Here is a 13602-nt window from a genome sequence, read left to right on the forward strand (position 1 = left end):
TTGCAGATGACACCAAGTTGGGTGGAAGTGTCGATCTGCTGGACGGTAGGAAAGCCTTGCAGAGGGACCTGGACAGGCTGGATCTTTGGGCCGGGGCCAACTGCATGAGATTCAACAAGGCTCAGTGCCGGGTCCTGCACTTGGGTCACAACAACCCCATGCAACGCTACAGGCTGCAGGAGGAGTGGCTGGAGAGCTGCCTGGCAGAAAAGGATCTGGGAGTGTCAGTTGACAGCTGCCTGAACGTGAGCCAGCAGTGTGCTCAGGTGGCCAAGAAAGTCAATGGCATCCTGGCCTGAATCAAGAATAGTGTGGCCAGCAGGAGCAGGGAGGTGATAGTGCCCCTGCACTCAGCAGTGGTGAGGCCGCACCTCGAGTACAGTGTTCAGTTTTGGGCCCCTCACTCCAAGAAGGACATCGAGGTGCTGGAGCGTGTCCAGAGGAGGACAACAAAGTTGGTGAAGGGTCTAGAGCACAAGTCTTATGAGGAGCGGCTGAGGGAACTGGGGTTGTTTAGTTTGGAGAAGAGGAGGCTGAGGGGAGACCTTATTGCTCTCTACAACTACCTGAAAGGAGGCTGTAGCGAGGTTGGGGTCAGTCTCTTCTCCCTAGTAACAAGCGATAGTACGAGAGGAAACGGCCTCAAGCTGCGCCAGGGGAGGTTTAGGTTAGATATTAGGAAAAACTTCTTTACCGAAAGGGTCGTCAAGCATTGGAACAGGCTGCCCAGGGAAGTGGTTGAGTCTCCATCCCTGGAGGTATTTAAAGAACGGATAGATGTGGTGCTCAAGGACATGGTATAGATGGACTTGGCAGTGTTAGGTTAACGGTTGGACTCGATGATCTTAAGGGTCTTTTCCAACCTTGACGATTCTATGGTTCTATGATCTGCTGCCTGATGCAGATATGCATGAGATCATGGAGCATCTAACCTGGATTACTCATTGAACATAGCTTTAGAAGATAAGCCAAATTTATCTCTCAGCTCTGGTATGATTGTTTTTACTAGGTCTTTACTGGCTAAAACAGAAGCCTACGTAGCTAGTGCTCCAACAGGCAGCTTTTACCAAAACATTAATTTAGGCATTTGAATCCTGAATTTAGTCTCTCGCAGCCTGTTTCCCCCTCTGAGGTACAATATTCTAATCCGTTGAATTGTACTCAGGATTAAATTGATGTTATGAGGCCTGATGTAAGATATCACATAGGTTCTAAAAATGTATCCGGAAAAAGGAGTTCATATCAAAATGCTCCATCCTCTTTGAGAACATCTGTAATTAGTACCTTGTTTATACAACAACACTGAGAGCAAAGGCAGGCATTGTCAAAAATTACCTTTCATATCGATTACACATGAACTGCCCTTCTTTCATAAAACTACCACGTTGTTTACCCTCTCAAATTCCATGCTTTTCACAGATAAACCTCATTTTTTTAAATGAGTCAAAATTAACAAGATTACCATAATGTTAATTATCTCAGCAAATAATTTTACTTGCACAGAAGACAGTCATCAAAATTGTATCTATTTAATATGTTAATGGACACAAGTCAAAGATACCAGTTCTCTGAATAAAGAAAATCTGCCCAGGATTACGAGGGCTTTACAATAATATTATTTATTAGAAACAAAAAAATGTGTATTTAATGCACTCAACACAGCTTAATTTTAAAGGAAGATAGAGTAGGATTTTTTTTCTTAATATTGATGATCAATTACAAATTTCAATATACAATTCATTTGTAAAAAAAGTAAGATCTCTTTTTTAAACTGGTTCATATATTGTATTGTACTTAGCTTGTCTATAGCTAGTATATTTAAAGAAAGAAAAGTCCTTCAAAAACAAGAAATACAAAAAAACCTCAACAACTTATACACTTATAATAAAGAAAGCTTTACCACCTCAAGAACGCAGAAACACATTTTTGTAAGGCCAAACTTAAAGAACTAAACTTTAAAGTGTTACCAAATAAAATACTGCAATTACATGCACCCAGTTCCTCCTTCTAAGAATGCAAATAAGTATCTTTGTGAAAAACAGAAAACAAAGAAAATTAAGCAGTGCTCTGAGTTTCTGTGGGTTTGGGGTTTTTTTGTTTTGTTTTGGGTTTTTTTGCAGAAGCAAATGTATGTTGTACTTTCACAAAAGGTGCACACTCATTTTCCAGATGCTGGTGAAGATGATTCTTTTTCAGACAAGAGAAGTGTTAACAAGAGACTCGACAATTATTTTGCAGTGCTTGACATCTTATAATGTATTTTAATATACTGTGAGTGGTATCTGTTCTAAGGAGCTTAAAAATAATACCACAAGTATGGAGAACTCAGAGAGAGAGAATAGCATCAAAATTAAATTAATATTTTTTTCCTCTAACAAAAATCTTTTGCTTGTTTACTTAAGTAGAGAAAAATGTAAAATATGTTTATCATTGCCTTGTATCTCACCATTGACATGATATAGTAAGAGGGATACAATTATTCCTAAGATAGCTGATAAAAAACTTGTGTCCTAGGATTCTTGTATTTTATTGAAGTTAAAAAGTTCCATGACAACAAGTCTTTATCCAAGTCTTCACAAGGAAAATCACTAAGACCCCAAATTGACTGGGGGTCAACATATGATCCTAAACTCAACATCTGATGCTAAAGTTCTAATTTTATTATCACTTCTTTCAATCAAAATGTTGAATAGATTTTGTTTCCCTTCCTCTATAGAGTACCAAAACCAGAACAACAAATTTCAAAGAGAAATGCACTTATCATTAATTGACTGAAAAATACCTGCCAAAAGAATTTCTAATGAAAAACTGTTTTTGCTAACAGTTATAGTCAGTAAATTTTCTTAACCGGGAAATAAACAAACAAAAAAATCTATTTTAGAATTCATTTCAGAGTCAAAATCTCTGTTGAAATGTGAACAATTGTTAATAATAATTCCTATAGAACACAAAAATAAAATATCACGGAGTTTTAATGATACTCTCCTGATTCAAACAGGAATAGTGATATGGAAATAAAGCACTTACAACAGCACTGGTGCAGCACAGTAAGAGAAAAGCACACATATAAAATGTTAGGTCAAACAAGTGAGGAACACGGAGCTCAAGAAATGGATTCATGAACTTCTTAGAAGACAGAAACAGGGTCGCTGCTGCAGGCAAACATACAAGAGAAAGGTCTGGCCTGAGACCTATTTTACTGTATGGGCAAGAAAAGAAAAAAAAGGCTGATTTTTCAAGATTTATAGAAGACATGGCTAGATGGGAACGCAGTCTCTATGGAAAGGGAAATAAAGAGGAAGACATCTAAAATGATTCCCTTATGGTCTTGAACTTTTATGAGAATGTTGGTGTTAGGAACAGTGATGTGAATGAAGGAATAAAAAAGACAAGTAAAAAAAAAATGAGATAAGTTTTGGCAATGTTCAAATGAATTTGACTATAAGATAGTCAAGACGAACATTAAGAGAAGTCTGAGATGCAGGTTTAGACAGAGAAAGATAGGTCAGGGAAAAAAGGTAGATTTTTGCAGAAATATGAGTTAGAATCACTTCTGCATTATGATATGTTCCTATCGATTTTTATTTTCCTATATATCATTATGTGGTGATGTGATTAATCTATACTATGTATTAATGGAAAACGTGTTAAAGAAGGAGAAATAACCATTTCTGGATTTAAATTGATAATTTTATACCTGTTAATATGATTGGAATAAATATTAAAAAAGACTGATATAGGAGAATGTTCTAAACTTAAGGCTGAAATAGTTTGAAACCTTTCTTGCAAATCCTAAGATCTTACAATACTAGTTCACTATTTTTCCATCAGCACCAGTTTAACTTCTCATCAGCAGTGCACTCAAATGCTGTCATATATAAAGGCATTCTCTGGAGAATCTTCTTTTCCTGAATCTCCACTTGTCTTGTATTTCGGGCCTTTTTTTTTTTTCTCTTCTAATGTTTACTCAGTTGATATACTGTTTCAACTATGACATCTATTTTTAAAGAAATATGAAATGAATGACAGTTCATAGTCATAAATATTGGCCACAAAGAAAGAGAGATAAACCACTGTGCCGAAGTCCTGAATTTTCCAAATTCAGGTGAGAAAGGCAAAACACGTTTCTAGAGTCACTACTGATATTCTGCCTCTGGTTTACTAAATAGGCTGTCCTGTGAAACATTCTTATTATTTGAACCTGATGATGATGACTAGCACAGCAGCCCTTAGCAAAAATCTAGGGAGTCTTGCAAGAAACAACTAAGTCATTCTGAGAAATACAGAAAGAAGGAGGTGATGTAGCATTCTATTTGATAAAAAAAACCCTATCATTAAATGAAGAAGTTACAGTCCAGTGTTCCTCTATGGAGAAATATTTTGAAAAAGGACTAATAATAATGTTCAATAAGTAGTAGCATATGAGTAAGTGTCAGTACATTAATTTAGGTTCATCATTTAAAAAAAAAGTCAGTAGGAGTTAAGTGTTATACATAGCTTTGAAAACATCAACATCAGACCAGTGTTTTCACTAATACCATGAGACAGCCATAAAGCAGATATGGTGCTCTGAAGAGCACTGACAGAACACAGGTTTTATTGTCCAGCACATATAATGTTGGTGTAAAAAGACAGAATGCTTAATCTTTCTTTCTCCCAAAGTCTCTAACTCCCTGCTACTGTTAAATTTTCTGAGATCTTGATTAATGAAAGAGGCATGGCTAAACTATCCTGCATTGTATTGAAAATCTCAACTGTCAACCTTTTGCATGAAAGTTACAAGGAGGAAGACTGTATCTGTCCTTGAGGAGAGGAGGCAAGAGAAGCTTCTGAGCCTTTCCTTATGAGGCTCTAAATGGCAGGACTTGCTGTAAGTATGAAGAAAAGAGATAGAGTCCAAACAATGTGATGAAGCTGCATTTGAAAAGGGGAAGAAGAGAAAGTAAAAAGATGGAAGAAACTTAAATTCCTTTACTCATATAGATTTTTCTTTGTCTCAAAAAGGAAGCAACCAAAAATCTGTATAGTTTTTTATTGGAAGATTTTTTTTTTCACCTCTACACAGTAATACAAAGAGCTTGGCTCTGGTCCTTCAAGAATATAAGGCCCTTAAATTAGGAAAAAAAAAAAAAAAGAAAAATAACAAGTTATTGGAGGAGATGTCTCCAGAAACATTTTAAACTGATTATAGACATCTGAAGCTATTCTGTTATTGAGAGAATAAAAGGCCACTACTATTTTTATAAATGTAAGTATTTAGTATGTAAGCATTTATTAGTAAGATATTTATTTTAAAAACTTCAAAAGATATTGAAGTAAAACACAAAGCTATGTCTCAAGATAATTCAAATTAAGTAGTGCTTTCCAATTACCCAACTGCAAAAGTCTTAACTTCCTCCAAGCTGAAAATCCTACTCTTCTCAGACACTAAGAAAAGTTCCCATTTAATTCTCACATATAATAAAAGAATAGTCATGATCTAAAAATTGGACCTTTTATATAATTATTTATGAATCATAAAAGATCTGTAAGCCTGTAATGCATAAGCTTTGTGCTGTAGAAGAATCAATCAAAGAGCCAAGAAAAAAAAGGTTATTTTTAATGGTATATAATAATAACAAATTACTTCCCAGTGGATTTTTCAGTTTCATTTATATCTCTGGGAAAGTATAAAATGGTAATTTTTGTCTGTTTTAGAATCCAACAATGAGAATGTTTTGAAGTAATTTTGGAGCTGTAAAGTAGAATGTCTAACAGAAAAAAAGCAAAATTATATATTTTTATTCTATCAGTATCTGTTAGCTATAGCGAACATAATTTACACACTCACACTATGATATCTCATACAATATAAAACAGCCCCTTAACAACTTTTAGCACCACATAACAACCTGAAATCTCCAGAATTTATAATTCAGTTCAAAACCAATTCAATAAATGTATCCTTGAATAAAGTTCTTGAACCAAAGGCAACAAGTCAGTATAAAGTATACCTCTTTATGAAGAATGCATCTGTAAAGGATGGAGATACCTGCATTTTAGCTCCCCCTCCCCAAATATCCAACACCCTTGTCTTGAATTAACCAGAGAGAAGGGTAAAATATTGACAGAAAAATTGTGGCAAAGAAATCAGACTGCTTAACTGGAGACATTAAACTTAAAATGTTTTCATGGGGAAATCTCACCTATATTTGCTGTCCTAGTGAATATTTCTCTTCCATTTGCAGCTATAGAGACCACCGTCTTTTCCAACAAGAATTCATTATCATTCAGTTCTCAAAGGGAAGCAATCACTGAACCAATTTTTCACTTTCAGTATTTATCATTTATTCAAAAGGAAACTAGTCATTTTTTGGAGACCAGTATCAAAATGATGGCATACATGAACACTGAGTAAAACAGTCAAAAAAGAAGAAATGCAAGTAAACTATAGGAAAGGAGACTGAAAACACACAAAGCCTGATCTAAAGGCTTCAGTCTCTGTTCACAGTGTAGAATTCCAAGCCTGAGACTGACATGATATGCTGAGCTCTGCTCAGATAGCATTATCTTCATTTCACTTACACTTTTGAGTCCAAGCAATTATGTAAAGTGACAGATTTAAACAGTTTACTTAAAAATTTAGGTTCTATTTGGTACTTTTTATCTTTATATAAATTGTGCATCTTCATTTCTACACACACAATATACATAAATTATCCATTTTATTTATTCTTGAATTACAAATGCTACAAACTATCCTTGTAAAGATATATACTATAGTACCCTTTCTTTCTGAACTTAAGTGACTGATGGTTAAAATATAGCAAGCAGATTTAAAAAAAAAAATTCTAAAAATATTTTTCAAATAGATTTAAGTACTATGGCAACTTTCAGAACTCTGTCTGTATTCTGTAGTCTATTTATTTTAATCAGAAACTCAGGTTGAAAAATGCAGACAGAATCATTTCACCTTTCCAAAAGAAATAGTAATTGAGTCTATTACATTATTTTATACAAAACAGAACCTTTTTGACACTTTAAAAAATATTCTCTAAGGGAAAAGAAAGACTAAAAAGCTAAGCTAATGGGCCAAACGAAGTACTAACCATATGGAAACATCAAATGTGGTAACTGCCTATCTGGAATTCCTCTCTAAATTCTTGTGCATCCGTTCTGAGGTCTGAAGTGTTGCTTGCTAATAAAATGTACCAACAACATGCATGCAAATAAAGGGCACAGATGCATAAATAAATTGCATGTATTCAAAATAAGAACAGATAAAAACAGAGAAAATTTTAAAGGAAAATTTCAACAATTGAGAAATTGAGAGAGACTAGTAAAAGTTATGATCCAGGGTAAAAAGTTAGACTACATCTTCCATGATGCACTAAGTATAGTATCTAAACTTTTTTGACTCTTAAGTAAATATCATTTCAAAAGCTAAAAAAAAAAATTAATCTAAGTTTAGTTAAATGTTATCTATGGGAAAAAGGAACACATGTTCCATTCTGTGTTATCAAGAGGAAAGGATTGGAAAAGCTCCTCTTCCACATACTTCACTGCTGCAATTTCTTCAAATGCATTTTATTTCAAGATTATCTTAGTGAAAAGCTTCGGAGGCCATACTAGTGCTTGTTCAAGAAAGCTTTAGGGATGAATAATAAAAGCATACCAAAATGTGATTTTTCTTTGCTTCTGAAGAATTATATAAGAAATACTTCCACAATATCCACTCCAATCATGGAAAATTAGTTCCAGATGATGATACTACCTAACAACCATGAAATCTAATAACTATGCATGCCTATGCATTTATACACATGTGAAAATATGCATGTATAGAGATGGACAGAGTCTAGGTAAATACGTTTGCTTTCTATGTATGTGTACTAGGTGTAACTCACACACACATTTAAAGATAATATAAATGTAATACTCCTATGCATTCTTCTTAAAAGTGTGAAGCTAGGCATAATCAACATCTGTTGCAACAGCAATACCAGATTATTATTTACTAGAAAAGCACAGAGATAGCAACCCTTCTAGTAAATATTAATATTTTGATTAGCACATGTTATGCCCATCTGCTGAAATCTTAAAGCAAATTGAAACAAGATTAGTGAATATTTTTCTTCAAGTTATTCATGTAGTTTCTGCCATCATTAGGAGGTTTCACTTGAAATAGCTATAAAACAGTCTCCCCTTCTTCCTATTTTAAATGACAGTGATGTGCAGAATAAGTTTTATCTTGTTATTTGATCAAATGTCTCTATATAGAGAGCAATTCACCCAAATAAATGCAAAAAGGGACAATGACATAATTTTCAAATTGACTAAAATGTTTCTAAGAGACTGAATTGAACTGACATGACCAACTGGGAAAGCATGCTTTGAAGGACATGAAGTAATGCCTGCCTTACTCATTTACAAGTAATTGTAATGTTATCTGTTTTGACGCACATTGCATTACTTTGCTGCTTCAGTATATGTTTATATTTTTGTCTTACTGTTTGAACCTTACAGTTAATGCTTCAAGAAAGATGTTCCTCCTCTTTGTGTATATCAAATAATGTATGTGTTTACACTACATACACAGAAATTTCTCTAAGACAAAGTCTCAGATCCACTATTGAAAGAGGCCTGACTTCTATTGATTAATGAAGATGTATGTTTTGTCACAAAAAACCATATATTTGTTCTCAGAAATAAATTCTGAATACTATCTATGCTGTATTTTGACTTAGGCATATACCACGGAAGAGCTAAACCAGTTTGGCAGAAACAAACACTGCCTATAGACAAAACAAAGATGCAGAATAGTCTTCGTTTAAAAAACAAATTCTACATTATAGAAACCATTGATGTGAATCTACTTGCATTACTTCTTTAAACATCTGCATTTTCCAAAACAGTACTATTCAAATGGCATTATGATAAAAGTTATACAATTTGTATAGATAGAATTGAAATCTAAATGGATAGTAGAAAGGTTCCAAAACTTAACTTACATGATCAATTAGTTCACGAACCATTCCATTCCACTGTCCACTGGCATCTTCCTGGGCTCCATATTTTCCATCCTCCACCAGTCTAATCTCATAGGAAAATCCAAGGATAGTAGACAGCTCCCTGAGGAGGTCAATGCAATAACCTTCAAATCGATCATTTCCATACAAGGGTTTGTCAGACTTCTTGAACATAACATATGGCTCTTCCTGTAAAAATTAAGAAGACAGAATGGATAATGAGTGTCCCCACACCTTTCTTTTCTTTTTAACCTGAAGTAGTACACTGTCATGATACCACTCCCTGTACAAAGAACAAAAATGAAAAGCAGATCCTTTTAGCTTTTGGTTATATCTGCCTGAAGCCTTTATTTATCTTCAAATTGAAGTTAGTCAGAGACCCTCTTTCTCATTTTTATTTGAAAAAATGACACCGTAAACACCATAGACATATCTTCAAGGAATCCATATAAACACTGTTGTGGTTTAACCCCAGCCAGCAACTATGAACCACACAGCCGCTCACTCACTCCCCCCCAGTGGGGTGGGGGAGAGAATTGGAAGGGTGAAAGTCAGACAACTCCTGGCTTGAGATAAGAACGGTTTAATAATTGAAGTAAAATAAAATAGAATGATAGTAGTAGTAGTAGTAATAATAATAATATAATACAATAATAATGTACAAAACAAGTGATACACGACACAATTGCTCACCACCCCCTGACTGATGCCCAGCCTGTTCCCGAGCAGCAATCCCCTCCCCCCTGGCCAACTCGCCCCAGTTATATACTGAGCATGATGTCATACAGTATGGAATAGCCCTGTGGCCAATCTGGGTCAGCCCCCCTGGCTGTGCCCCCTCCCAGCTCCTTGTGCGCCACGCAGAGCATGGGAAGCTGAAAAGTCCTTGACTGGTGTAAGCACTACTTAGCAACAACTAAAACATCAGTGTGTTATCAACTTTATTCTCATACTAAATCCAAAAGACAGCACTATACCAGCTACTAAGAAGAAAATTAACTCTATCCCAGCCGAAACCAGGACAACACTAAATTTAAAAGTGCTCCATAACAAGTTACATTATACATTAACATTAAATGCATTGTTTAGATGGACACGGTAAGCCTCTTAAAATGCAGAAACAATGTGCTCTGGCAACTGAAAAAATTCATTCAAACCCCAAACATCAATCAAATGCTTTAAGTACTACGTTTTACATTTTTCTTTACACAACTATTTTAACTGTTTTCTCAATGTTTTGCTAGGTAAAGCACAGGAAACCCACAGGGGGAGGAAAAAGTCAGTGAAGTCACCTACTGTTCTGTTGCCTCAAGTTATAACCAGCTTGGATAAGGGCTGCCATTTACAAGACTACAGCAAAACCAGAAAAAAGTTAACTCAAAAAGCAAATTCTATAATATACATTCCAGGAAAACTGAATTTATTTTCTTTAAATGTTTATCTTCTAATATTTAATTTAAACTACAAAGTGACTTTTTTGCATAACATGATGTGCAAATAGAATAGCAAACAAATTAAAATGATTGGCAGAATATTTATAATTATAGGAAGAAATAACATTTAGCAAAATATAGGATTTTTACATCTGTTTTTCAATATAGGATAAACTTCCTCAAATACAAAGCTGAATTTATTTCTGAAGGTATAAAAAACTCTGTTTCAGATGTAAAAAACATCAGACTTGTACGTCCCATATATAACATTCTATATATGCCTCTGTAGGCATTATGAAATTCCTATGTAGGTTGGAATGCTCGTGTACACAGATCCTAGACATTTGCTCTCTGAGTTGTTCAGATATTTACAGAATCACACATCCCCCCATCTCTCTGGAATCTTGACAAGATTCTTGACAACAGTTTTGTTTCTGTCTTCCATTCCATGCAATCCTGAATTATATGGGGCAGAATTTAAATATGTGTGATATCAGGGTGGCAGTATAATTGCCAATTCATGCTTTTATGTCTCCTTTACTTAGTAAGGACAGCAGGATTTTCTTCACTGAGCCATCCAGCTCATCCATACATTTTCGCATATTTTCCTGGAGATCATTATAGTAATCCTCAATCACTTTATCTGTTCTGCAAATGCTTTTTTACACTTTGTTAAAAAAAATCCTGCAACACTTTCTGGAATTGATAGCTCCAGCTCCATACTCTTTTATTATTCTTTACTGTGACCAGCTTGGATAAGGGCTACAATAGTCTCTACACTACTATTTAATAATTACAATATTTTATTATGGAAAAAAACCTTTTGTTGAGAAGACTGATCAATGTTATTAATACTCTCTTAATACTTTCACAATCCTTACATTAAGCTGTTACTTAAGGGCTCTTGCTGCTTTATCTTATAGTCTTCCACTGTCCAAATCATTTGCTTTTTCTGTTCAGACCTTTTATTTGCCATACAAAGCATTTTCTTACGTAGCTTCAACAGGATTCATCTGCGATTTATCAGGAAGGTTTTTGGCACTTATTAATCCCAAAGTTTTCTCTAGTTCTTCTCTTTTTCCTCTGGTAATATACAATACACATTCTAAATATTGAACATGGCATTTATGTATTCTGGACAAGTCCATGCAAAGGATCTACTACATGCTTTATTTGTTGAAGTTTAAAATTTATAGTATGGACTAATGTAAAACTGATTTCCAAGAACACTTTCAGGAAAGTGTCTATGCATTAAACATATGATCACCATGGCTTCTTGGGGGATTATCACTTCCACCAAAATCTTTCACAAGGACAATTATCATCATTTAGGTAGACAGAGTATTTAAACTGAGTGATTTGTAAAGATCAGCAACTGGTTTATACTTATTTTAATATTGTTTACAATTTAATTTTGTCCTTCAGCTGCTGAAAACGTGACCATTAAAAATTACTAGACCAAACTAACAAAAAAAGCTCACAAAATGAATTGGTCAGACTTGTTTTCAGAATGTTTACAAAATATTCTTTAAAATCTTCGAAACACCTTTATTATTGCTTGGAATGCAATGAATGTCTTGAAGTAAAAGCCATCGAATAAGCACTGTCTATACACAGACGCTCCAAGAAAAAGATGCCTGAATAAATCCTCATGCAGAGACAATGTTTCCAGAAAATGTGCCTAAATTAACTTAGGCTATAGGAAAGGGACTCTACCACGTATTTTTATCAAGTATGCTTGTCCTGAAATAAAAGCAACCAAATGGAGAGTTATTGCACTTGAAAAACAACCCTTTTCTTCATCCAAATTAATCTTGCTTCTAGTTTAGCTTATTCTTGATGTGAAATTTGCCAACTTTGTAGCAAACCTTTGACCAGCTCAGCAGTAAGGAATTACCCAAATTAAGTTTATACATATAGAAATACTTAGAATATGGAAATAAATTAAAAGATAAAGGGCGTAGGGAGTAACAAGAGAGATGAAAGGGATGTGGGTAAATAAAGTTTTGATATCATTAGCTTACATTTGAAATTGGGAAGGTAGATAAATTGATGTTTTCTCACAAAATTTAAATCATAGAAGTTTATAAACCTTGTGCAAGAACAAGGTGAGTCTAAATTACATATACTCAAAAGGATTATATATAAGCATACATCTAATTCTACAGCTAGATAATTGATAGAATTTTATGTAAATATTTTCAGAAAAAAGCAAGAAATGGAAAGGATGTAATTTCAATGCCAACAGAGAGATATACTGAGCAACAGTATGCTTATGTATCTGTGCTCAGAAACATGCAGTACACTCCTCCAGCTTTCAGTGTATACCTCTATCACCAAACCATCAAATTTAATCTGAAATCAAACATTGGCTTTGTTTCAACTGGTTATATTTCATATGGATAGCTTTTTCTCTGAAGGGAAAGTCTTCACACCACGAGTTCCTTTTAAAATAGGACAGTTTAGAGGAAGAACGAAAGCAAACAACTAGAAACTTTGATTTTTCACTGGAGGTAAACTGCCAATATCTCTATTGTCTCAGGACAATATTGTCTCAGGACAATAGAGGTAAACTGCCAATATCTCTATTGTCTATCTCTAATGTCTCAGGACAACAGTATAACAAGATAACCCTCTTTCATTTTTTTTAGAAATTTGAGATATACTGCAAATAAATTCTCTTTGGTGCTAAGCACCCACATTGCACCTGAAGGAGATAGTCACATGAACAGTTAGTAGTCCGAAATGTTCAGTTTGGCTAATTAATTCTATGAACATGAGCTTGGGTTATCTGGAGAATGCAATCACCCTTTTACGCATGGGTGGTTGTAAATATTCTGTCAGTGTAATACAGGTGAGCAATTTGGAAAAATTTAGCACTACAGAGCTGAAAATAATTTTCTTGCATATGTCAAGACTATTTTCACTGGTTCTCTCAATAACATTACAGCACCATTATTGTTACACCAGTTAGATTTCAACATGTGAATATTAAAAACAGGTCTTCCAAGTATGAGCTGTCTTTATGATTTTCAGCAAATTTCTGCTAAGTTAGCTGGCTTCTTCAATCTCATCACATACATATGTGATTTATTCAATGACCATAGAACAAGAACATATACCATGTGTGACTACAGTACTTTGAGTTTGTTTGGGAAACA

General features: G+C 34.5%; 1 protein-coding gene across 2 annotated transcripts in view; it reads right to left on the reverse strand.

The window, feature by feature from the left end:
- The window catches only part of GRIK2 (glutamate ionotropic receptor kainate type subunit 2), a 439138-nt gene that overhangs the window by 176865 nt on the left and 248671 nt on the right, over window positions 1–13602 (reverse strand). For both annotated transcript variants that reach the window (XM_087774640.1, XM_087774639.1), the window contains one exon: window positions 8991–9197. In XM_087774640.1, coding sequence (XP_087630766.1) covers window positions 8991–9197 — 207 coding nt within the window. The remainder of the gene's footprint in view (window positions 1–8990; window positions 9198–13602) is intronic.

This window comes from Nipponia nippon, unplaced genomic scaffold (assembly GCF_047370975.1).
Source record: "Nipponia nippon isolate SJK-2023a ecotype South Korea unplaced genomic scaffold, ASM4737097v1 scaffold_4, whole genome shotgun sequence".
Taxonomy (NCBI): Eukaryota; Metazoa; Chordata; class Aves; order Pelecaniformes; family Threskiornithidae; genus Nipponia; species Nipponia nippon.